The 26,311-nt window shown below is 54.7% G+C and overlaps 1 protein-coding gene across 1 annotated transcript; it reads right to left on the bottom strand.

The window, feature by feature from the left end:
- Positions 1-13,908: 13,908 nt before the first annotated feature.
- On the bottom strand, positions 13,909-26,033 carry LOC138398065 (putative neuroblastoma breakpoint family member 5). The gene is made up of 11 exons (XM_069492241.1): positions 25,868-26,033; positions 24,178-24,205; positions 23,937-24,083; positions 22,795-23,009; positions 21,833-21,884; positions 20,579-20,736; positions 19,613-19,664; positions 18,606-18,784; positions 14,466-14,478; positions 14,234-14,403; positions 13,909-14,018 (listed from the first exon to the last, which is right to left on the bottom strand). Exons 1-11 carry the CDS (start codon positions 26,031-26,033, stop codon positions 13,909-13,911), a joined length of 1,290 nt encoding a protein of 429 aa, XP_069348342.1.
- Positions 26,034-26,311: the final 278 nt, after the last annotated feature.

Below are 26,311 nucleotides of genomic sequence, written 5' to 3'. Positions count from 1 at the left end.
AAATCCACGTGAAATCGCTATGTAAGTGACAAACCACCGAAAGACAGAAGGATTAGATATGACATGGTCACAGTTTTAGTTGAACAATTGGTACTGAATCAGCCACTTTGGAAATTGGGTTAATGATCACATAAACAATGAAATATAGACATTATTTTTCAGGGCTCTCAGGTGTGTGAATTGAAATGTGAAGACCTAAGAAGACAGGTGACATAGCCACGGTGAACAACCAAGAAGTGTCATGCCAGGACCTGAGGGCAGGTCTGAACCAGAACCCAAGACCTTGCTCTTCTCACAATGGGAGAGCACCGTGGATTTCCACCTGGCCCTGAGTGAGCATGGAGGGGCCCCGCTATCCCTTCCCCGCCCCCCGGCATGGTGACAGCAACCCCCACATCAGAGCCTCCTGCTCCCCTGTCCTGCCCACCTGGGAGGATTAGCCACTGGTGCCCAGAGTCAGCGCTGGCTGCGAGGATCCAGGGCTCGCAGGGGAGGCTCCATGTGGCGAAGCCACAGCCACGACCCCACTGCTGGTCCAGCGGCAGCCGCAGACAGGCGCTCACCAGGGTGCTTGGCTGCAGCTGTGTGTTTGCAGCTTGCACCTGTGACACGCAGGGGCTCAAGTCTCCACTCCAAGGCCCTTGGGGACAGGCCTCCTGCGTGGGGGCTGAAAGGAGAAGAGGCTTCAGTGGGAACGATCCTGGTGCTCTCTTTGCTACGTCCTCCCAGAACACCCATCTCTCATGTCCCTGCGGGTCAGTGAGACCACCCAGTGACCGTGGCAACACAGAAAGACACCGAGTATACGAAGGAGATGTCACCTGTCAGGTGTGTGCCTGGGGAAGCAGAGATCCCAGGTGCCCGGGCTGGCAGACAAACGGTCAGGGGCTGGGCAGACGGCAAAGCTCCCAGACCCACCTCCCCTCTGGGCGGAAAACTCTGCCCAAGCACCTGACGGGAACCATCCATGTCTCCAGGGTCGGCCTGCAGGGACATCGCTCAGCCCAGGCAGAGGACTGAGCACAGCGAGGCCACCTGGGACGCCAGTGAGACTGACCAGCTTTATCAGGGGAGGACTCACCCGCTCCCTCCAGAACAGAGGCGACCTCATGCTCGGCAGACAAGGAGGCGGCGCTTCTGATGGGCTCTTGGCAGTCAGACAGGTCGGCACCACCAGGAGGGAAATCCTGCTCCGTCAGTGCCTGTGACAGTCCTTCAGTCCCTGCGTCCTCCTGCAGCTCCCTGGGCACACTGGGGAGAGGAAGGCAGGAGGGATGAGACCTCGGACTCATCCACGTCCAGTCCCCCTTGGTCTGACGAGGAGAGCGTGGTGCCCAAGGGCTGAGAGTCCACTAAAGCCACGTGACCTGTTACTGACAACCCCGCAACGAGAACCCAGGCCTCTGGCCCTTTCCACACTGTTTGGAAGGAGGAGAGAAAGGGTCCAATGGAGAAATCAATAAGCCACTGGAGGCTGTGGGTCACCCTGGCTGGGACAGGGATCAGGATGTAGAAACAGTAAAAGTATTTTCCTAGAGAGGGTCGGCAAAGAAAGGAAGAAGGAAGATTCCCAATGGAACTGCACGGAGAGAGCAGGGACTCTTGCCTGGACTTGCAGAGGTAGAAACGGGAATGACATGGAGAGAGGGCAGATGCCTCAGCACCCCATGGTCTGTGAGGATTGAAGTCCTGCCCTGTGCAACTATTTCTGCACTGACGTCACTTTAGGGCGCCTCCAGTGTTCTTCAGCTAATGTCAGCTCCAATGAGTCCACAGTGCCTGGACACGGAGTCCCTGGACACTGCACCCCCGTCACACAGCCCTGCACCTCTGGGGCTGGACACAAATCTCACAAGGCCAGTGCAGGTCTCCTGCCTGGGACCAGGTTCTACATTCCTTTTGGTCATGAGCCAAAGGTGTGCTCACTTTGAACTGTTCTCATTCAGAGGTTGGAGTGAGTCACGGCGGGGACCATTCCCAGGGAGCTACAGGTTCCCAAGGGTGGAAAAGAAGGAAAATTCTTGAGTTCTGGCAGGTGCATTCCAGGCACCTGGCTGGCCTTGCAAAGTCAATGATCAACTTGACCATCGAGCCCAGACGGAGCTTACAGCGGCTGTTGGAGGGAACACACGTGGCAGAGAAAGAGCAGCCGGAGACGACCTGTCACCTCGCACAGAGAGCAGCAGGAGTGCGTGCGTGCGTGTGAGACCGCAGGTGGGGTTACCTCTGCACCCGCGGCTGCAGGCCTGGGACACTGCACGCCACTCTCCACTTGCCGAACAGCAACTTTCTCTCACTCATCCTCGGTTTCAGGGCTCTCGGGCCAGCGAGCCGGGGCCAGACTGCCTGCGCCAGCCGGGGGAGTCTTGGCGGGGCTCCTGGGAATCCAAGAACTGGAAGACAGACCGGAGGGAAGAGCAGAGGCTTAGATGATACAAGTTACCAGGACACGAGTCCGGGATTCACGACCTGTGAGCACTGAGCCCTTCACAGGAGCCCTCCCCAAGGGGCCAGACTGGGGCTCCTGACCGCTCATGACCCTCATGGAGTCCTGGGTACCTGGGGCTTGTCACCTCTCATATGAGGGCATCGCCCGACAGAGGAGCCCCAGGCAGCCCCACAGGCTCCAGGGGGAGATGGAGAGGGACAGAGAGCAAGGAGGGGCAGGACAGGATGTGGGGGCTGGCAGCTCCCTGGTAAGACAGTCTGAGCAGAAGTGGGTCCTTCTGAGAAGGAAACTGAGGACACGGCCCTGCCATGCCTGCCGGTGACCAACTAGGTGGGACGGTCACAGGGCAAACTGATTTGGACAGTTCACAAAAAAGGTTGTCCTTTATTTCAAAAAGAGGATTAAAGAACTGGAAGAAAACCTGGATATGTCGGGAGACTGACCTGTGGGTGGGCCCAGGAGCAACATTGTTAAAAAAAAATCCACGTGAAATCGCTATGTAAGTGACAAACCACCGAAAGACAGAAGGATTAGATATGACATGGTCACAGTTTTAGTTGAACAATTGGTACTGAATCAGCCACTTTGGAAATTGGGTTAATGATCACATAAACAATGAAATATAGACATTATTTTTCAGGGCTCTCAGGTGTGTGAATTGAAATGTGAAGACCTAAGAAGACAGGTGACATAGCCAAGGTGAACAACCAAGAAGTGTCATGCCAGGACCTGAGGGCAGGTCTGAACCAGAACCCAAGACCTTGCTCTTCTCACAATGGGAGAGCACCGTGGATTTCCACCTGGCCCTGAGTGAGCATGGAGGGGCCCCGCTATCCCTTCCCCGCCCCCCGGCATGGTGACAGCAACCCCCACATCAGAGTCTCCTGCTCCCCTGTCCTGCCCACCTGGGAGGATTAGCCACTGGTGCCCAGAGTCAGCGCTGGCTGCGAGGATCCAGGGCTCGCAGGGGAGGCTCCATGTGGCGAAGCCACAGCCACGACCCCACTGCTGGTCCAGCGGCAGCCGCAGACAGTCGCTCACCAGGGTGCTTGGCTGCAGCTGTGTGTTTGCAGCTTGCACCTGTGACACGCAGGGGCTCAAGTCTCCACTCCAAGGCCCTTGGGGACAGGCCTCCTGCGTGGGGGCTGAAAGGAGAAGAGGCTTCAGTGGGAACGATCCTGGTGCTCTCTTTGCTACGTCCTCCCAGAACACCCATCTCTCATGTCCCTGCGGGTCAGTGAGACCACCCAGTGACCGTGGCAACACAGAAAGACACCGAGTATACGAAGGAGATGTCACCTGTCAGGTGTGTGCCTGGGGAAGCAGAGATCCCAGGTGCCCGGGCTGGCAGACAAACGGTCAGGGGCTGGGCAGACGGCAAAGCTCCCAGACCCACCTCCCCTCTGGGCGGAAAACTCTGCCCAAGCACCTGACGGGAACCATCCATGTCTCCAGGGTCGGCCTGCAGGGACATCGCTCAGCCCAGGCAGAGGACTGAGCACAGCGAGGCCACCTGGGACGCCAGTGAGACTGACCAGCTTTATCAGGGGAGGACTCACCCGCTCCCTCCAGAACAGAGGCGACCTCATGCTCGGCAGACAAGGAGGCGGCGCTTCTGATGGGCTCTTGGCAGTCAGACAGGTCAGCACCACCAGGAGGGAAATCCTGCTCCGTCAGTGCCTGTGACAGTCCTCCAGTCCGTGCGTCCTCCTGCAGCTCCCTGGGCACACTGGGGAGAGGAAGAACCAAAGATGAAGGCAGGAGGGATGAGACCTTGGACTCATCTCTTACAGTCCCCCTTGATCTGAAGAGGAAAGCGTGGTCCTGAAGGGCTGAGAGTCCACTAAAGCCACGTGACCTGTTGCTAACAACCCCGGATCTAGAATCCAGGCCTCAGGCCCTTTCCACACTGTTTGGAAGGAGGAGAGAAAGGGTCCAATGGAGAAATCAATAAGCCACTGGAGGCTGTGGGTCACCCTGGCTGGGACAGGGATCAGGATTTAGAAACAGTGAAAGTATTTTCCTAGAGAGGGTCGGCAAAGAAAGGATGAAGGAGAGATTCTAAATGGAATGTGCAGAGGGAGCAGAGACTTTCACCAAGGCTCAGCTTATTGTCCCTAATTCACTGAAGGTTATTCCACACCTGATTACTACTTAGGGCATTTGTACCACATTGTCCACGTCCAGACCAGGAAAACATCTGAGTGGAGCCTGAACAGGACAACGTAGGTTTCACTGCACCCTCCCTTTGCCCTCCTCTTTCCCCCAAAGTCCTTCCCCAGGACAGATTCCTGATGTGCTCTTTCATGCCAGCGTCTGCAGGAGCATAGACAAGTATAAACGCGGAACCATTCCCTGAGTTTCATTTTTGATTTATATTTCTATTCTCATCAGGGGAATGAGATCTAAGAGTTCCATCTGTGGATTTCACTCAATGACAGTCATTGACCAAAAGTAAAGTTTTTTAATTGTAGTGCTGACCACATGCGTGGGCTGTGACATTAACGAGAGAAATGTAAACTTCAGCACTTGTTTTAAATATTCCAAAGAAAATACTAAATCCTATTATGTCTTCAAGTTGGGCTTCCCACCCCCCCTCTTTTGTGTGGACGAATTTGCAAGAGACCCTCGCAGAACTCAGGGAAACATGGTTACTGGTTTATTAGCAAGGACATTATAAAGAATGCGGATGAGGGAGACACAGGGTGAGTACAGGGGAGGGGCTCTGAGCTCCACGACCATCCAGGGACACCACCCTCTAGAAGCCTCAACGGTGCAGCTAGACAGGAGCTCTCTGAGCCCTGGACTGTGAGGTTTTGATGCAGGCTTCAATACATAGGCAAGACTGACTAAACCATTGGCCATTACAAACAACTTAACCTTCAGCCCCTCTCCCCTTCCTCGAGGGGAAGGTTGGAGCTGAGAGTCCCAGCCCTGTGACCTTGCCCCCATTCTGAAGCTACCTAGGGGCCGCCAGCCATCAGTCAACATTGCCATAAAAATGCCATCACTCTGGAGATTCCAAGGGCTTGAGGAGTTGTATGTCAGGATAAGGGCCAAAGACCAAAGAAATCTTTGAAATATCACAGCCCCATAATAGAATCACCTGGGAGTCTTTCAAAATATTGATGCTCGGACTGCCCCCTAGATCACTGACGTGAGAATTTCAAGTTTGATGCATTCATCTCAACTGGAATCTCCCCAAGTTCTCAGGACAGGCAGTGCGATTCAGAGACCCTGTATAGACGACCCTCACTTCCTTCATTCTCTTCCTATTCCACTTTTCTCTCAAGATTGGCTTCTTTCCCCCTGGTCTATGGATTTGAGGCCTCTTTCTGACAGTTTTAGTGTCAACCCTCTCTGGTCAGTAGGGCTGGTGAGGCAGATTGTCCTGTTTTCCTGTATGTCATCCTGGCTGTTCATATTATAACGCTTCCCCAGACTCACATGTTTCCAAGTTAACTCAAAAAACCCAGTCTCACTGCCTCTGATCTGAACAGTCAAGGGAGTGGCATTTTAGACTCTTGACTGCACGTGCAGAGGTAGAAACAGGCATGACATGGAGAGAGAGCAGATGCCTCAGCACCCCATGGTCTGTGAGGATTGATGTCCTGCCCTGTGCAACTATTTCTGCACTGACATCACTTTAGGGCGCCTCCAGTGTTCTTCAGCTCATGTCAGCTCCAATGAGTCCACAGTGCCTGGACACGGAGTCCCTGGACGCTGGACCCCCGTCACACAGCCCTGCACCTCTGGGGCTGGACACAAATCTCACAAGGCCAGTGCAGGTCTCCTGCCTGGGACCAGGTTCTACATTCCTTTTGGTCATGAGCCAAAGGTGTGCTCACTTTGAACTGTTCTCATTCAGAGGTTGGAGTGAGTCACGGCAGGGACCATTCCCAGGGAGCTACGGGTTCCCAAGGGTGGAAAAGAAGGAAAATTCTTGAGTTCTGGCAGGTGCATTCCAGGCACCTGGCTGGCCTTGCAAAGTCAATGATCAACTTGACCATCGAGCCCAGACGGAGCTTACAGCGGCTGTTGGAGGGAACACACGTGGCAGAGAAAGAGCAGCCGGAGACGACCTGTCACCTCGCACAGAGAGCAGCAGGAGTGCGTGCGTGCGTGTGAGACCGCAGGTGGGGTTACCTCTGCACCCGCGGCTGCAGGCCTGGGACACTGCACGCCACTCTCCACTTGCCGAACAGCAACTTTCTCTCACTCATCCTCGGTTTCAGGGCTCTCGGGCCAGCGAGCCGGGGCCAGACTGCCTGCGCCAGCCGGGGGAGTCTTGGCGGGGCTCCTGGGAATCCAAGAACTGGAAGACAGACCGGAGGGAAGAGCAGAGGCTTAGATGATACAAGTTACCGGGACACGAGTCCGGGATTCACGACCTGTGAGCACTGAGCCCTTCACAGGAGCCCTCCCCAAGGGGCCAGACTGGGGCTCCTGACCGCTCATGACCCTCATGGAGTCCTGGGTACCTGGGGCTTGTCACCTCTCATATGAGGGCATCGCCCGACAGAGGAGCCCCAGGCAGCCCCACAGGCTCCAGGGGGAGATGGAGAGGGACAGAGAGCAAGGAGGGGCAGGACAGGATGTGGGGGCTGGCAGCTCCCTGGTAAGACAGTCTGAGCAGAAGTGGGTCCTTCTGAGAAGGAAACTGAGGACACGGCCCTGCCATGCCTGCCGGTGACCAACTAGGTGGGACGGTCACAGGGCAAACTGATTTGGACAGTTCACAAAAAAGGTTGTCCTTTATTTCAAAAAGAGGATTAAAGAACTGGAAGAAAACCTGGATATGTCGGGAGACTGACCTGTGGGTGGGCCCAGGAGCAACATTGTTAAAAAAAAATCCACGTGAAATCGCTATGTAAGTGACAAACCACCGAAAGACAGAAGGATTAGATATGACATGGTCACAGTTTTAGTTGAACAATTGGTACTGAATCAGCCACTTTGGAAATTGGGTTAATGATCACATAAACAATGAAATATAGACATTATTTTTCAGGGCTCTCAGGTGTGTGAATTGAAATGTGAAGACCTAAGAAGACAGGTGACATAGCCACGGTGAACAACCAAGAAGTGTCATGCCAGGACCTGAGGGCAGGTCTGAACCAGAACCCAAGACCTTGCTCTTCTCACAATGGGAGAGCACCGTGGATTTCCACCTGGCCCTGAGTGAGCATGGAGGGGCCCCGCTATCCCTTCCCCGCCCCCCGGCATGGTGACAGCAACCCCCACATCAGAGCCTCCTGCTCCCCTGTCCTGCCCACCTGGGAGGATTAGCCACTGGTGCCCAGAGTCAGCACTGGCTGCGAGGATCCAGGGCTCGCAGGGGAGGCTCCATGTGGCGAAGCCACAGCCACGACCCCACTGCTGGTCCAGCGGCAGCCGCAGACAGGCGCTCACCAGGGTGCTTGGCTGCAGCTGTGTGTTTGCAGCTTGCACCTGTGACACGCAGGGGCTCAAGTCTCCACTCCAAGGCCCTTGGGGACAGGCCTCCTGCGTGGGGGCTGAAAGGAGAAGAGGCTTCAGTGGGAACGATCCTGGTGCTCTCTTTGCTACGTCCTCCCAGAACACCCATCTCTCATGTCCCTGCGGGTCAGTGAGACCACCCAGTGACCGTGGCAACACAGAAAGACACCGAGTATACGAAGGAGATGTCACCTGTCAGGTGTGTGCCTGGGGAAGCAGAGATCCCAGGTGCCCGGGCTGGCAGACAAACGGTCAGGGGCTGGGCAGACGGCAAAGCTCCCAGACCCACCTCCCCTCTGGGCGGAAAACTCTGCCCAAGCACCTGACGGGAACCATCCATGTCTCCAGGGTCGGCCTGCAGGGACATCGCTCAGCCCAGGCAGAGGACTGAGCACAGCGAGGCCACCTGGGACGCCAGTGAGACTGACCAGCTTTATCAGGGGAGGACTCACCCGCTCCCTCCAGAACAGAGGCGACCTCATGCTCGGCAGAAAAGGAGGCGGCGCTTCTGATGGGCTCTTGGCAGTCAGACAGGTCGGCACCACCAGGAGGGAAATCCTGCTCCGTCAGTGCCTGTGACAGTCCTTCAGTCCCTGCGTCCTCCTGCAGCTCCCTGGGCACACTGGGGAGAGGAAGGCAGGAGGGATGAGACCTCGGACTCATCCACGTCCAGTCCCCCTTGGTCTGACGAGGAGAGCGTGGTGCCCAAGGGCTGAGAGTCCACTAAAGCCACGTGACCTGTTACTGACAACCCCGCAACGAGAACCCAGGCCTCTGGCCCTTTCCACACTGTTTGGAAGGAGGAGAGAAAGGGTCCAATGGAGAAATCAATAAGCCACTGGAGGCTGTGGGTCACCCTGGCTGGGACAGGGATCAGGATGTAGAAACAGTAAAAGTATTTTCCTAGAGAGGGTCGGCAAAGAAAGGAAGAAGGAAGATTCCCAATGGAACTGCACGGAGAGAGCAGGGACTCTTGCCTGGACTTGCAGAGGTAGAAACGGGAATGACATGGAGAGAGTGCAGATGCCTCAGCACCCCATGGTCTGTGAGGATTGAAGTCCTGCCCTGTGCAACTATTTCTGCACTGACGTCACTTTAGGGCGCCTCCAGTGTTCTTCAGCTAATGTCAGCTCCAATGAGTCCACAGTGCCTGGACACAGAGTCCCTGGACACTGCACCCCCGTCACACAGCCCTGCACCTCTGGGGCTGGACACAAATCTCACAAGGCCAGTGCAGGTCTCCTGCCTGGGACCAGGTTCTACATTCCTTTTGGTCATGAGCCAAAGGTGTGCTCACTTTGAACTGTTCTCATTCAGAGGTTGGAGTGAGTCACGGCGGGGACCATTCCCAGGGAGCTACAGGTTCCCAAGGGTGGAAAAGAAGGAAAATTCTTGAGTTCTGGCAGGTGCATTCCAGGCACCTGGCTGGCCTTGCAAAGTCAATGATCAACTTGACCATCGAGCCCAGACGGAGCTTACAGCGGCTGTTGGAGGGAACACACGTGGCAGAGAAAGAGCAGCCGGAGACGACCTGTCACCTCGCACAGAGAGCAGCAGGAGTGCGTGCGTGCGTGTGAGACCGCAGGTGGGGTTACCTCTGCACCCGCGGCTGCAGGCCTGGGACACTGCACGCCACTCTCCACTTGCCGAACAGCAACTTTCTCTCACTCATCCTCGGTTTCAGGGCTCTCGGGCCAGCGAGCCGGGGCCAGACTGCCTGCGCCAGCCGGGGGAGTCTTGGCGGGGCTCCTGGGAATCCAAGAACTGGAAGACAGACCGGAGGGAAGAGCAGAGGCTTAGATGATACAAGTTACCGGGACACGAGTCCGGGATTCACGACCTGTGAGCACTGAGCCCTTCACAGGAGCCCTCCCCAAGGGGCCAGACTGGGGCTCCTGACCGCTCATGACCCTCATGGAGTCCTGGGTACCTGGGGCTTGTCACCTCTCATATGAGGGCATCGCCCGACAGAGGAGCCCCAGGCAGCCCCACAGGCTCCAGGGGGAGATGGAGAGGGACAGAGAGCAAGGAGGGGCAGGACAGGATGTGGGGGCTGGCAGCTCCCTGGTAAGACAGTCTGAGCAGAAGTGGGTCCTTCTGAGAAGGAAACTGAGGACACGGCCCTGCCATGCCTGCCGGTGACCAACTAGGTGGGACGGTCACAGGGCAAACTGATTTGGACAGTTCACAAAAAAGGTTGTCCTTTATTTCAAAAAGAGGATTAAAGAACTGGAAGAAAACCTGGATATGTCGGGAGACTGACCTGTGGGTGGGCCCAGGAGCAACATTGTTAAAAAAAAATCCACGTGAAATCGCTATGTAAGTGACAAACCACCGAAAGACAGAAGGATTAGATATGACATGGTCACAGTTTTAGTTGAACAATTGGTACTGAATCAGCCACTTTGGAAATTGGGTTAATGATCACATAAACAATGAAATATAGACATTATTTTTCAGGGCTCTCAGGTGTGTGAATTGAAATGTGAAGACCTAAGAAGACAGGTGACATAGCCACGGTGAACAACCAAGAAGTGTCATGCCAGGACCTGAGGGCAGGTCTGAACCAGAACCCAAGACCTTGCTCTTCTCACAATGGGAGAGCACCGTGGATTTCCACCTGGCCCTGAGTGAGCATGGAGGGGCCCCGCTATCCCTTCCCCGCCCCCCGGCATGGTGACAGCAACCCCCACATCAGAGCCTCCTGCTCCCCTGTCCTGCCCACCTGGGAGGATTAGCCACTGGTGCCCAGAGTCAGCACTGGCTGCGAGGATCCAGGGCTCGCAGGGGAGGCTCCATGTGGCGAAGCCACAGCCACGACCCCACTGCTGGTCCAGCGGCAGCCGCAGACAGGCGCTCACCAGGGTGCTTGGCTGCAGCTGTGTGTTTGCAGCTTGCACCTGTGACACGCAGGGGCTCAAGTCTCCACTCCAAGGCCCTTGGGGACAGGCCTCCTGCGTGGGGGCTGAAAGGAGAAGAGGCTTCAGTGGGAACGATCCTGGTGCTCTCTTTGCTACGTCCTCCCAGAACACCCATCTCTCATGTCCCTGCGGGTCAGTGAGACCACCCAGTGACCGTGGCAACACAGAAAGACACCGAGTATACGAAGGAGATGTCACCTGTCAGGTGTGTGCCTGGGGAAGCAGAGATCCCAGGTGCCCGGGCTGGCAGACAAACGGTCAGGGGCTGGGCAGACGGCAAAGCTCCCAGACCCACCTCCCCTCTGGGCGGAAAACTCTGCCCAAGCACCTGACGGGAACCATCCATGTCTCCAGGGTCGGCCTGCAGGGACATCGCTCAGCCCAGGCAGAGGACTGAGCACAGCGAGGCCACCTGGGACGCCAGTGAGACTGACCAGCTTTATCAGGGGAGGACTCACCCGCTCCCTCCAGAACAGAGGCGACCTCATGCTCGGCAGACAAGGAGGCGGCGCTTCTGATGGGCTCTTGGCAGTCAGACAGGTCGGCACCACCAGGAGGGAAATCCTGCTCCGTCAGTGCCTGTGACAGTCCTTCAGTCCCTGCGTCCTCCTGCAGCTCCCTGGGCACACTGGGGAGAGGAAGGCAGGAGGGATGAGACCTCGGACTCATCCACGTCCAGTCCCCCTTGGTCTGACGAGGAGAGCGTGGTGCCCAAGGGCTGAGAGTCCACTAAAGCCACGTGACCTGTTACTGACAACCCCGCAACGAGAACCCAGGCCTCTGGCCCTTTCCACACTGTTTGGAAGGAGGAGAGAAAGGGTCCAATGGAGAAATCAATAAGCCACTGGAGGCTGTGGGTCACCCTGGCTGGGACAGGGATCAGGATGTAGAAACAGTAAAAGTATTTTCCTAGAGAGGGTCGGCAAAGAAAGGAAGAAGGAAGATTCCCAATGGAACTGCACGGAGAGAGCAGGGACTCTTGCCTGGACTTGCAGAGGTAGAAACGGGAATGACATGGAGAGAGGGCAGATGCCTCAGCACCCCATGGTCTGTGAGGATTGAAGTCCTGCCCTGTGCAACTATTTCTGCACTGACGTCACTTTAGGGCGCCTCCAGTGTTCTTCAGCTAATGTCAGCTCCAATGAGTCCACAGTGCCTGGACACGGAGTCCCTGGACACTGCACCCCCGTCACACAGCCCTGCACCTCTGGGGCTGGACACAAATCTCACAAGGCCAGTGCAGGTCTCCTGCCTGGGACCAGGTTCTACATTCCTTTTGGTCATGAGCCAAAGGTGTGCTCACTTTGAACTGTTCTCATTCAGAGGTTGGAATGAGTCACGGCAGGGACCATTCCTAGGGAGCTACAGGTTCCCAAGGGTGGAAAAGAAGGAAAATTCTTGAGTTCTGGCAGGTGCATTCCAGGCACCTGGCTGGCCTTGCAAAGTCAATGATCAACTTGACCATCGAGCCCAGACGGAGCTTACAGCGGCTGTTGGAGGGAACACACGTGGCAGAGAAAGAGCAGCCGGAGACGACCTGTCACCTCGCACAGAGAGCAGCAGGAGTGCGTGCGTGCGTGTGAGACCGCAGGTGGGGTTACCTCTGCACCCGCGGCTGCAGGCCTGGGACACTGCACGCGACTCTCCACTTGACGAACAGCAACTTTCTCTCACTCATCCTCGGTTTCAGGGCTCTCGGGCCAGCGAGCCGGGGCCAGACTGCCTGCGCCAGCCGGAGGAGTCTTGGCGGGGCTCCTGGGAATCCAAGAACTGGAAGACAGACCGGAGGGAAGAGCAGAGGCTTAGATGATACAAGTTACCAGGACACGAGTCCGGGATTCACGACCTGTGAGCACTGAGCCCTTCACAGGAGCCCTCCCCAAGGGGCCAGACTGGGGCTCCTGACCGCTCATGACCCTCATGGAGTCCTGGGTACCTGGGGCTTGTCACCTCTCATATGAGGGCATCGCCCGACAGAGGAGCCCCAGGCAGCCCCACAGGCTCCAGGGGGAGATGGAGAGGGACAGAGAGCAAGGAGGGGCAGGACAGGATGTGGGGGCTGGCAGCTCCCTGGTAAGACAGTCTGAGCAGAAGTGGGTCCTTCTGAGAAGGAAACTGAGGACACGGCCCTGCCATGCCTGCCGGTGACCAACTAGGTGGGACGGTCACAGGGCAAACTGATTTGGACAGTTCACAAAAAAGGTTGTCCTTTATTTCAAAAAGAGGATTAAAGAACTGGAAGAAAACCTGGATATGTCGGGAGACTGACCTGTGGGTGGGCCCAGGAGCAACATTGTTAAAAAAAAATCCACGTGAAATCGCTATGTAAGTGACAAACCACCGAAAGACAGAAGGATTAGATATGACATGGTCACAGTTTTAGTTGAACAATTGGTACTGAATCAGCCACTCTGGAAATTGGGTTAATGATCACATAAACAATGAAATATAGACATTATTTTTCAGGGCTCTCAGGTGTGTGAATTGAAATGTGAAGACCTAAGAAGACAGGTGACATAGCCACGGTGAACAACCAAGAAGTGTCATGCCAGGACCTGAGGGCAGGTCTGAACCAGAACCCAAGACCTTGCTCTTCTCACAATGGGAGAGCACCGTGGATTTCCACCTGGCCCTGAGTGAGCATGGAGGGGCCCCGCTATCCCTTCCCCGCCCCCCGGCATGGTGACAGCAACCCCCACATCAGAGTCTCCTGCTCCCCTGTCCTGCCCACCTGGGAGGATTAGCCACTGGTGCCCAGAGTCAGCGCTGGCTGCGAGGATCCAGGGCTCGCAGGGGAGGCTCCATGTGGCGAAGCCACAGCCACGACCCCACTGCTGGTCCAGCGGCAGCCGCAGACAGTCGCTCACCAGGGTGCTTGGCTGCAGCTGTGTGTTTGCAGCTTGCACCTGTGACACGCAGGGGCTCAAGTCTCCACTCCAAGGCCCTTGGGGACAGGCCTCCTGTGTGGGGGCTGAAAGGAGAAGAGGCTTCAGTGGGAACGATCCTGGTGCTCTCTTTGCTACGTCCTCCCAGAACACCCATCTCTCATGTCCCTGCGGGTCAGTGAGACCACCCAGTGACCGTGGCAACACAGAAAGACACCGAGTATACGAAGGAGATGTCACCTGTCAGGTGTGTGCCTGGGGAAGCAGAGATCCCAGGTGCCCGGGCTGGCAGACAAACGGTCAGGGGCTGGGCAGACGGCAAAGCTCCCAGACCCACCTCCCCTCTGGGCGGAAAACTCTGCCCAAGCACCTGACGGGAACCATCCATGTCTCCAGGGTCGGCCTGCAGGGACATCGCTCAGCCCAGGCAGAGGACTGAGCACAGCGAGGCCACCTGGGACGCCAGTGAGACTGACCAGCTTTATCAGGGGAGGACTCACCCGCTCCCTCCAGAACAGAGGCGACCTCATGCTCGGCAGACAAGGAGGCGGCGCTTCTGATGGGCTCTTGGCAGTCAGACAGGTCAGCACCACCAGGAGGGAAATCCTGCTCCGTCAGTGCCTGTGACAGTCCTTCAGTCCCTGCGTCCCCCTGCAGCTCCCTGGGCACACTGGGGAGAGGAAGAACCAAAGATGAAGGCAGGAGGGATGAGACCTTGGACTCATCTCTTACAGTCCCCCTTGATCTGAAGAGGAAAGCGTGGTCCTGAAGGGCTGAGAGTCCACTAAAGCCACGTGACCTGTTGCTAACAACCCCGGATCTAGAATCCAGGCCTCAGGCCCTTTCCACACTGTTTGGAAGGAGGAGAGAAAGGGTCCAATGGAGAAATCAATAAGCCACTGGAGGCTGTGGGTCACCCTGGCTGGGACAGGGATCAGGATTTAGAAACAGTGAAAGTATTTTCCTAGAGAGGGTCGGCAAAGAAAGGATGAAGGAGAGATTCTAAATGGAATGTGCAGAGGGAGCAGAGACTTTCACCAAGGCTCAGCTTATTGTCCCTAATTCACTGAAGGTTATTCCACACCTGATTACTACTTAGGGCATTTGTACCACATTGTCCACGTCCAGACCAGGAAAACATCTGAGTGGAGCCTGAACAGGACAACGTAGGTTTCACTGCACCCTCCCTTTGCCCTCCTCTTTCCCCCAAAGTCCTTCCCCAGGACAGATTCCTGATGTGCTCTTTCATGCCAGCGTCTGCAGGAGCATAGACAAGTATAAACGCGGAACCATTCCCTGAGTTTCATTTTTGATTTATATTTCTATTCTCATCAGGGGAATGAGATCTAAGAGTTCCATCTGTGGATTTCACTCAATGACAGTCATTGACCAAAAGTAAAGTTTTTTAATTGTAGTGCTGACCACATGCGTGGGCTGTGACATTAACGAGAGAAATGTAAACTTCAGCATTTGTTTTAAATATTCCAAAGAAAATACTAAATCCTATTATGTCTTCAAGTTGGGCTTCCCACCCCCCCTCTTTTGTGTGGACGAATTTGCAAGAGACCCTCGCAGAACTCAGGGAAACATGGTTACTGGTTTATTAGCAAGGACATTATAAAGAATGCGGATGAGGGAGACACAGGGTGAGTACAGGGGAGGGGCTCTGAGCTCCACGACCATCCAGGGACACCACCCTCTAGAAGCCTCAACGGTGCAGCTAGACAGGAGCTCTCTGAGCCCTGGACTGTGAGGTTTTGATGCAGGCTTCAATACATAGGCAAGACTGACTAAACCATTGGCCATTACAAACAACTTAACCTTCAGCCCCTCTCCCCTTCCTCGAGGGGAAGGTTGGAGCTGAGAGTCCCAGCCCTGTGACCTTGCCCCCATTCTGAAGCTACCTAGGGGCCGCCAGCCATCAGTCAACATTGCCATAAAAATGCCATCACTCTGGAGATTCCAAGGGCTTGAGGAGTTGTATGTCAGGATAAGGGCCAAAGACCAAAGAAATCTTTGAAATATCACAGCCCCATAATAGAATCACCTGGGAGTCTTTCAAAATATTGATGCTCGGACTGCCCCCTAGATCACTGACGTGAGAATTTCAAGTTTGATGCATTCATCTCAACTGGAATCTCCCCAAGTTCTCAGGACAGGCAGTGCGATTCAGAGACCCTGTATAGACGACCCTCACTTCCCTTCATTCTCTTCCTATTCCACTTTTCTCTCAAGATTGGCTTCTTTCCCCCTGGTCTATGGATTTGAGGCCTCTTTCTGACAGTTTTAGTGTCAACCCTCTCTGGTCAGTAGGGCTGGTGAGGCAGATTGTCCTGTTTTCCTGTATGTCATCCTGGCTGTTCATATTATAACGCTTCCCCAGACTCACATGTTTCCAAGTTAACTCAAAAAACCCAGTCTCACTGCCTCTGATCTGAACAGTCAAGGGAGTGGCATTTTAGACTCTTGACTGCACGTGCAGAGGTAGAAACAGGCATGACATGGAGAGAGAGCAGATGCCTCAGCACCCCATGGTCTGTGAGGATTGATGTCCTGCCCTGTGCAACTATTTCTGCACTGACATCACTTTAGGGCGCCTCCAGTGTTCTTCAGCTCATGTCAGCTCCAATGAGTCCACAGTGCCTGGACACAGAGTCCCTGGACGCTGGACCCCCGTCACACAGCCCTGCACCTCTGGGGCTGGACACAAATCTCACAAGGCCAGTGCAGGTCTCCTGCCTGGGACCAGGTTCTACATTCCTTTTGGTCATGAGCCAAAGGTGTGCTCACTTTGAACTGTTCTCATTCAGAGGTTGGAGTGAGTCACGGCAGGAACCATTCCCAGGGAGCTACGGGTTCCCAAGGGTGGAAAAGAAGGAAAATTCTTGAGTTCTGGCAGGTGCATTCCAGGCACCTGGCTGGCCTTGCAAAGTCAATGATCAACTTGACCATCGAGCCCAGACGGAGGTTACAGCGGCTGTTGGAGGGAACACACGTGGCAGAGAAAGAGCAGCCGGAGACGACCTGTCACCTCGCACAGAGAGCAGCAGGAGTGCGTGCGTGCGTGTGAGACCGCAGGTGGGGTTACCTCTGCACCCGCGGCTGCAGGCCTGGGACACTGCACGCCACTCTCCACTTGCCGAACAGCAACTTTCTCTCACTCATCCTCGGTTTCAGGGCTCTCGGGCCAGCGAGCCGGGGCCAGACTGCCTGCGCCAGCCGGGGGAGTCTTGGCGGGGCTCCTGGGAATCCAAGAACTGGAAGACAGACCGGAGGGAAGAGCAGAGGCTTAGATGATACAAGTTACCGGGACACGAGTCCGGGATTCACGACCTGTGAGCACTGAGCCCTTCACAGGAGCCCTCCCCAAGGGGCCAGACTGGGGCTCCTGACCGCTCATGACCCTCATGGAGTCCTGGGTACCTGGGGCTTGTCACCTCTCATATGAGGGCATCGCCCGACAGAGGAGCCCCAGGCAGCCCCACAGGCTCCAGGGGGAGATGGAGAGGGACAGAGAGCAAGGAGGGGCAGGACAGGATGTGGGGGCTGGCAGCTCCCTGGTAAGACAGTCTGAGCAGAAGTGGGTCCTTCTGAGAAGGAAACTGAGGACACGGCCCTGCCATGCCTGCCGGTGACCAACTAGGTGGGACGGTCACAGGGCAAACTGATTTGGACAGTTCACAAAAAAGGTTGTCCTTTATTTCAAAAAGAGGATTAAAGAACTGGAAGAAAACCTGGATATGTCGGGAGACTGACCTGTGGGTGGGCCCAGGAGCAACATTGTTAAAAAAAAATCCACGTGAAATCGCTATGTAAGTGACAAACCACCGAAAGACAGAAGGATTAGATATGACATGGTCACAGTTTTAGTTGAACAATTGGTACTGAATCAGCCACTTTGGAAATTGGGTTAATGATCACATAAACAATGAAATATAGACATTATTTTTCAGGGCTCTCAGGTGTGTGAATTGAAATGTGAAGACCTAAGAAGACAGGTGACATAGCCAAGGTGAACAACCAAGAAGTGTCATGCCAGGACCTGAGGGCAGGCCTGAACCAGAACCCAAGACCTTGCTCTTCTCACAATGGGAGAGCACCGTGGATTTCCACCTGGCCCTGAGTGAGCATGGAGGGGCCCCGCTATGCCTTCCCTGCCCCCCGGCATGGTGACAGCAACCCCCACATCAGAGCCTCCTGCTCCCCTGTCCTGCCCACCTGGGAGGATTAGCCACTGGTGCCCAGAGTCAGCGCTGGCTGCGAGGATCCAGGGCTCGCAGGGGAGGCTCCATGTGGCGAAGCCACAGCCACGACCCCACTGCTGGTCCAGCGGCAGCCGCAGACAGGCGCTCACCAGGGTGCTTGGCTGCAGCTGTGTGTTTGCAGCTTGCACCTGTGACACGCAGGGGCTCAAGTCTCCACTCCAAGGCCCTTGGGGACAGGCCTCCTGCGTGGGGGCTGAAAGGAGAAGAGGCTTCAGTGGGAACGATCCTGGTGCTCTCTTTGCTACGTCCTCCCAGAACACCCATCTCTCATGTCCCTGCGGGTCAGTGAGACCACCCAGTGACCGTGGCAACACAGAAAGACACCGAGTATACGAAGGAGATGTCACCTGTCAGGTGTGTGCCTGGGGAAGCAGAGATCCCAGGTGCCCGGGCTGGCAGACAAACGGTCAGGGGCTGGGCAGACGGCAAAGCTCCCAGACCCACCTCCCCTCTGGGCGGAAAACTCTGCCCAAGCACCTGACGGGAACCATCCATGTCTCCAGGGTCGGCCTGCAGGGACATCGCTCAGCCCAGGCAGAGGACTGAGCACAGCGAGGCCACCTGGGACGCCAGTGAGACTGACCAGCTTTATCAGGGGAGGACTCACCCGCTCCCTCCAGAACAGAGGCGACTTCATGCTCGGCAGACAAGGAGGCGGCGCTTCTGATGGGCTCTTGGCAGTCAGACAGGTCAGCACCACCAGGAGGGAAATCCTGCTCTGTCAGTGCCTGTGACCGATCTTCAGTCCCTGTGTCCTCCTGCAGCTCACTGGGCACAGTGGTGAGACTAAGAACCAAAGGTGAAGGCAGGACGGATCAGACACTTCAGCACCCTGCGCGGCCCCATGGGTAGCAGAAGGTGGCAGTCTAATTACGTGTGGCCTCCCTTCGCAAAGGAGGCAGGATACCTCCCCCTCTGTCTTGGGCACAGCTCGGCTGATTTGAGCATGGGGGTGACAGACAGACAGAGACAGAGAGAGACAGATAGAGAGACACAGACCACACGGCATTGCAAAGTGCACTGACAAGATGCGGATCTAAGGAGGAAGAGACCCCAGACGCCCTGTCAGGTGCAGGCAGGACACACAGCACACAGGGACCCATAACCCTGGCTCAACACTGGGGACATATGATGGTCAATTTCACACGCAGCAGTTCAGGGAACATGGGGCCTGAGGTGGTATACACTCTCTGAGATCTTGTGTGTTCTAGGACTCGTGTTTGAAACTTGTGCCATGGGAGACTGTTTCCGAGGACATTCCTGTCAATGACCCAAACCACAGTGTAGACAGCAGACATGCACGCCCTGTCAGTCACAGCCTCACGCAGGAGAACCCGGGATCTATCCAAGGGCAAGACGCCCCTTAGACCGGTCAGTTCCCTTTGTCAGACTCACGCTACTAGTGCCATGAAGTAGAGGGACCACTGGGGAGGTGACGTCCTTGCTGCAGGGCTCTGCCAGCTCCATGGCACTGAATGTGTCAGTACAACCAGTGGGCTGGGTTTGCCTCGAGTGTGAAATCTTGGTTACTTTGGCCTCACGTTCTGTCCTTAGACACCACCCTGCCCTGCCATGTCCTACCCTTGCTTCTAGCCCCTGATAATTCATTGTCACCTGGAGGCCAGTGATTCTAGATCTTCTTTGTCTTCCTCATCTGCATAGTTCTCTGCAAACAAATTGAGAAATGTCCAGACATTAAATAGTGCCATTCCCACCATGACACACGCTGGGCCCATCTGGGCCTGGAGACAGATGACCCGTGTGACCTCAGACACCCTTAGAGAGCTGTGCCCATCTCGTTTGCGGACGTTGAGGCAGTGGGGAAGGACCACGTGCTGATCCGTCCTGTAAAACACCCCCAGCGTGGCGGGTGATTGTCATGGTGAGGTCTGAACTTACTGGGAAAAGTTAAAACATATTTCGGTCTCAAGGTCACAAGACACTTGCACGGTTTCTTCCGGATTTCTCTAGCTATGTGCCCCGTCTCTGTTGATATCAAGGACAACTGCAGATGTGGCCATGACAGGTTTAATTCCTCTGGTATTCCGACACAGGCTTGGCAAGGATCAGTTGAATTAGAGGGGACAGAGAGATTGCGCCTGGAATCCAGGAACTACAGTAACATTTACACAGACACAGGCAAGACCACCAACCTACTGGGACAGTCACTGGTGCTTTTGTAACAATTATCAGAACCTGCAGGACAAATCACAAGTCCCAACATGAAAGAACGAGCTCGTGCAGACCCCTGCCGTGCACAGGCATCAGCGGTGGCTGAGAGTCGGTTACAGTTCCTTCAATTCCCCCACTTTGCTTAGCTCTGGTGTGCCCACTGTGACCTTGTCGTGGTGTCCCCTGGGTAAGTGTTTGGCCCGGGATTCGGGAGTTGCCTGGCTGCCTGACACACCTGATGTCTGTGCCTAACGCTCAGGCGGCCACCCTCATTCAAATCAGTGTGTTTCCGGGGCCTGCTGGCATCTCTCTACCTGGCGACAGGTGAGGGGCACAGAGAACATGGAGGCTCCCTGGGAGGACACTTGGACTCATCTACTTTATACCGGACACACTCACTAGCTGTACCTGGGCAGGCACAGACGTCTCCCGCATCAGGCAGCAGGGCAGCACTGTGGGAAGGGCGGCGGGACTCAGAGAGGTCCTGGCCACTGCGGACAGTGATATGCTGCTCCCGCAGTGAGGTCTGCTGGGTGGGATTGACCTCCTCCTCCTCCCCGCTGAGCCTGGGGGTGCACAGGAGAGAATGTTAAGCTCAGAGAGATCAGGCACCACGGCTTCCCCGGCTGGTCCTGATCAGGAGACACAGGCAGAGGTCCCAGAGGCGGCGAGGCCACCCCTGAAACAGGAAGAGGAAAACAGCCCTCCTGTATCCAGCACACTGGAGCTGCCCTGCTCATCAAACAGGATGGCACCGGTGCAGGCAGGCTGGTCAGTGTCAGCCAGGTCATGGTGACTGGCAGAAGTCAGGTGGCCTTCACCCAACTGGCCCTGAAGGACTCCATTCGCCTTCTCCTTCTCCTGCTCCTCTCTGCTCAGCCTGGTGGGATAAAGAATAGGACCGAACCAAGAGGGACTGGACACCAGATCCAAGGCGGTGCTGATGAGAGCCATGAAGGACCGGCCACAGAGTGCAAGGGGCTGTCATTTAGAAAAGAAAGAAAACTATCCTCTTATGAGAAAGGAAGAATGTGGGTGCCTCGAGGGCAGGAGTGAGAGAGGAGCAAGTGCTCTGTGAACTGGCCATGTAAGGAGCTGCTGAGGAAGGGGACACAACTGTCCCCTTTGGTACAGTGTTGGCAGACAGCATACACAGAGAACCACGAAGTGGCTCAGTCTCCTGCGTGGACCGTGCTGACTGTTCCCGCAGCGGCACAGTGAGCACAGGCTCCTGAGAGTGTAGGTCCAGGAGCTCTTGTGCCTTCTAGGACCCCATCTAGCAATGCAGTGACATGGTGGAAATATTTCAGTCTGCTCATATCCCCTGCTATGGGGTCACTTCCAACAACCGAAGGCCAACCACGCAGAAAGCAGATGGCATCTCGTACTGAGTTCAGCCATGGGAGGGAGAGCAGGTAGATTCCATGATTGTAGAAATCCCTAAGACTGACTTGTTCTAGTTACTGGGAAGTGCCTTGAAGACACTGAACAACCTTGTTAATGGAAGGAATTTTTCACTGGTTCTGTGAATGTCATCAAAGAACAAACAGTTTTCATGCACCTTTGCTGTGAAATCTGTGGCTACTTTGACATCTTGGCCAGTGCAACTGGGCCTCCCCTATTTTACCCACCCTCCTCCAGACCCTGCTTGCTCATTGCTACCTGGGGGCTGGTGGTTCTTCTTCCTTCTCCTCCTCCTGCTCTTCGTGGTTTTCTGCATAGAATTTCAGAAATGTCCAGTCAGACATTGAGTAGCTCCACACCATCCCAACGAACACCGGCACAGACCTCTACATGTGGACCATTTCTATGGTAAGAAAATCTAAGGCATAATTGACTAATTGCTGGAGTATGAGTCTGCAGAACTTTGAGAAATAAAAAAAATAGGCCGTTGCAGTCATAGAAGTGCCCAAACCGTCAGAAGTGTACTCCTACTGAGCATCACACTGGAAGGTCTAATTGTTTCAATAAGATGAGGAAAGGAAATAAAAGCTAGTGTCTATATAAAAAATCCCAAAGAATTAGCAATGAGGGCACCAACAAAATGCTTCTGGAATGAATAAACCATTGGTAGCAAGGTTGCAGGATACAGAGCTAATATATGCAATCAATTAATTAAATATCAGCAATGAAGAGCTGGAATTTGAAATTAATACACAATGCCATTTAAGGTAGCTCAAAAAAGACATTCTTAAGTATGAAGCTAATTAAATATGCATAAGGTCCACTGTGGAGTGGGGAACCCTGGGCCTTGGGGTCACATGTGTCCTTCTGGATCCCTGAGTGTGGCCTTTTGACTGAGCGCAATTTTACAGAACAAATCCTTGGGCTTGGTCACCTAGATTTGGGACCTTGGACACAACACACAAAAGCAAAACCCATGAAAAAAGAATTGATAAATTCAAGGCCATGATGCATCAGGAGGAAGGACAGAGTGGGGACATTGGGACCCCCACCCTGAGCATTCTGTCCTCTGCTCCCACCGGCCAGCCCTGTTCCTGTCATGGCCATAAATGTGACGTGCAAACCAGGACAGCCGGGTAAAGAGCCACATTGTGAGTGGAGTGTCTTGTGAGCCGGCACCTGGGAGCACCTCAGAGTCCCAAGGGCCCATGGCCACTCACCTGGGCTGAGCGTGTGGACGAGGTGCTCTGCCAGCCTGCGCCCCTCCGCCAGGTGTTCACGGAGGCCCTGGCCCTGGCAGCTGTCAAGATTGTCCTGCAGGAGGAGGGCCTGCAGGTGCTGCTGGAGGAGAAACGAGCCGTCTCTCCCCTCTCTCAACACCTGCCTCAATAGGGTCAGCTCTCGGGCCTGCTGTTCAATGACCCTATTGGCTTCCCTATGGTGGGAGAAAAAGCAAATATGAAAAGGCACAGTTGACAATAGATTATATGGACCGTGGCAGACATTTCTGGAAAGATGTCCCCAGGAAGCCTTCCAAGTGCAATTCTAGCACGTATTAGGTGACCTGCTTGTGGCAAAGAGAGAGAAGAATGTGCAGGGAAAGCCTCCCATGCGTCACAGACTGCCCCTGTGAGATCCTTGACGCTCCCTTCCTGTTTCTCCTGTAAGAGGAGCCAGGTGTCTTCCTGAATTGGCTTCACAATGGTGTCCCTCAGTCCCTCACTGTGGCCAGGGCCTTTTCCACATGAAGACACACCCAGCACGTTCTGGAGCGACTGGACATGCAGCCACAGGAAGCAATGTGGCAGGTCCAGCTGGGGCCAGTCGAAAGCATGAAAGACACAGGATGACCAGGCCAAGGGGACAACATTCTTTGGGCAACAGACTCACAAGCCACATTCAGTCAGGGTGAGTGTGATTCAGAGTAAATGGGACGGTGACTGCACAACATTGTAAAGTTTTACTTGTATGACTGTGAGGGGTCCAAGTGCAGTGTTGTCACAGGGATATATCGCTCAGTGTGGAGTCGGGGCTTTTAGTGTTTCCATCACCTGAATGCGCAGTGTGACTACACTCAATGCTGCTGAGTTGTCACTGTACTTGGTTAACTTTATGTTACGTGACTTTCACCCTAACAATTTCTTGTTTGAAAGGAGAAAACATGGCTCTGAGTCACGGCTGTGGGCCAGAATACATCCTTAGTTTTGTTTTCATATTGTTTTATTAATATCTGTGAAAAACGTGCCAGCCTCATCCATTCCTGCCATTCTCGTGGCCCAGGTGGGCTCTTAGATGTCCCAGCTGAGCTGCCCACGTCAGAGACTCACATGTCCCCTGCCTGCCCCACACACAGCACCCTTACCTGAGCTCGTCCTCCAGGGTCGGTGTCTCTGCCCGCTCCTCCTCCCGGAAGTCCAGCCTCACCCCCAGCACGGACTCCAGGACATCCCTGAACTCGCCACACTCTGAGAAAGACACGCACGCCGGCCTCAGTGGGAAGCTGTGGCCACTGCCCACAGGGGAGGTAGCAGGGTCCCTTCCAGGGACCAAAATATCCCCAGTCCCAGGTCCTATGTGGGGATTTCTACACCTTTAATTCTCACCCTCCCATCTCCATGGCCTTGAGAATCCCTATTGCAAGATGAGGAAGGAGAAGCTGAAAGGCACATAAAGGTACTTGGCATAAATCGAATTGGGATTGAGGAGAGTCAGAGTTCATATCCCCGAAGGTCTGACTCTGATCAGGGGCCACGTGACCAAGGTGCAGCCTGTGACGCAAATCACTGCATGGGGCGTGATGCAGTGATGCCTGCACAGCTAGGAAGGCCCCCAGGACCCCAGGACTGGTCGGGCCCTCGTGCTGGGAATGCAAAGAGCGCAGCAGCCTCTCACAGGTAGATATTGCATCTGGATGCACCTGTGGGAAACATCAGGCGTTAGACCACGAGGACCCGAGAGAAAATTCCCACACGCTAGTGAGGCTCGGGTCACACTGGAAGTGAGAGAACTGGGAGCTCACAGTGGCTCCTCTTCTCAGGCTCTGCTGTAAAAGCGACACAGGAATTAATGAATGTATCATTGCAACTCCAATTAATAGGTGCTACAATAGCACCGTGTAAACAGAGGAGGAAACTGAGGCACAGCGTAGACAAACAACTTGCATTGGCACCTGGAGACATTCCCAGGGTCCCTGCTCTACACACGGTCTTCAGCCTTCTTCCATCTTCTTCCTCTTCACAGTATTTCATATGCTTATGTTATGATTACATGGAAAGGTGTTAATAAAACACAGTTTGTCCTTTCCCAGAACTCATCTCTTCACTTCCATAACAGGCTTCAATTTTTATTCTCTTTCATTCCTTTTGATTAAAAATAATCCTCTGATTTACTGGAAAATAATTTGTAGGAAAACGATGCAAGTTCAGCCTCAGAGTTGCGAGATTCCTTCCAATCCTGCTGTGCACGTGCCCTTGTCCCAGGACCCCTCAGTCGCTCGGGCTTCTCTTCCTGAGCAGGACAAGGGCTGGCAGTGGCCAGGCGCACTGGGGTGGGGGTGGGGTCCATCCCACCCACGGCTTTGCTTGTCATAGGGGCTGCTGCTGTCCTCTTCGTCCCTTGTTCACACGCGGGCCAATGTCTCCTAGCTCAGATTGTCACGGTCCACCTGCACCTGCTGGCCGTCCTGTGTCCCTGAAGGTTCCCCAGCTCAGGGGACACACAGCGGTGGGAAAGCTTCTCTCCCACCAGAGTCAGCCCCCTGGACAGGGTCACTAAGGAATGTCACAAGTGCCGTTAGGATCACACTCCTCTGGAAGCTCCTCTGAAGCAGGGGCTGTGTCCATCCCAACCTTCCCCAGGGGGCAGCTCAGTGCTTTCCTGTTGGGCCTCAACACAAGCCTGAATTGAATGGAAGCTCATCAGTCCCAGAAATTACAACCACAGTGACATTATGTGACTGCAGGATTTGGTACAGTGCACAGGCTCCTGAGACAAACCGGTGTAGCCTGTGCCCAAATCACAGCACTTCCTTGGCAGCTGCAGGAATAAATAACTGACATTTTACCTCATGCCCCACCCTACTCACCTGGAATCGTGGCCAAACTCTGTGTGCCTCAGTTTGTCCATCCTCAGAAAAATAGGGTTAAAATACCCCCTTTTCCCTTCCTGGGAATATAATCAGGATGGAATTTATTTTGATAAAGGGAAGAGAAGCACCAAGTCTAGAGACTTTATTTTCTCAGAGAGAACACACACAACCGTTCCTCACTGAGCATGGGAACCTACAGAACTTACTATATTTCCGCAGCTGGTTGGCCAGGGAGAAAGCGGTTGATTCCGATATATATAGTTTCTCCCTGAGGTCCAGAATCTTCTCCTTCGCGTCCACCAGCTGGGAGCGCAGTTCCCGGCTGTCCATCTCTGCCCTCTGCCTGGACCGGGGGCAGAGGGACCCTGCCATGCTGGCCAGTGTGGCAGGAGAGGCACAGCCAGGGACTGGGGAGAAGAAACCCAAACACATGGTGGGTGAGGAACAAATGAAATCCAATAGGTTTCATTGGGACTGAGGGAGGACCAGCACTGGACTTCTTCACTTACTGTCAGAAAAATGTGATCCGCCAACAGCACTGGACACTCAGGCTCAGGATCCCAGAGCTCAGCGCTGAAGTCACCTCCAGGAGCTCAGAGTCCAGTGAAACTGAGCCAGTGGAGCTCAGCGAGCCGCGTAACGGTCTTCGG

Source organism: Eulemur rufifrons, chromosome 17 (genome assembly GCF_041146395.1).
Source record: "Eulemur rufifrons isolate Redbay chromosome 17, OSU_ERuf_1, whole genome shotgun sequence".
Taxonomy (NCBI): domain Eukaryota; kingdom Metazoa; phylum Chordata; class Mammalia; order Primates; family Lemuridae; genus Eulemur; species Eulemur rufifrons.
The sequence above is the reverse complement of the archived record's forward strand: the minus strand, read 5'-3'. Positions and strand labels throughout refer to the sequence as shown.

Excerpts from the sequence above, each read along its gene's own strand:
- LOC138398065 (XM_069492241.1), bottom strand. The coding sequence starts at position 26,033 with ATGGCAGGGTCCCTCTGCCCCCGGTCCAGGCAGAGGGCAGAGATGGAC. Across the intron at positions 24,084-24,177 it reads AAGGCCATGGAGATGGGAGG|TGGCCACAGCTTCCCACTGA; the intron begins GTGAGAATTAAA and ends CCCTGTGGGCAG. Across the intron at positions 19,665-20,578 it reads AGACGTCTGTGCCTGCCCAG|AGAACTATGCAGATGAGGAA; the intron begins GTACAGCTAGTG and ends ATTTGTTTGCAG.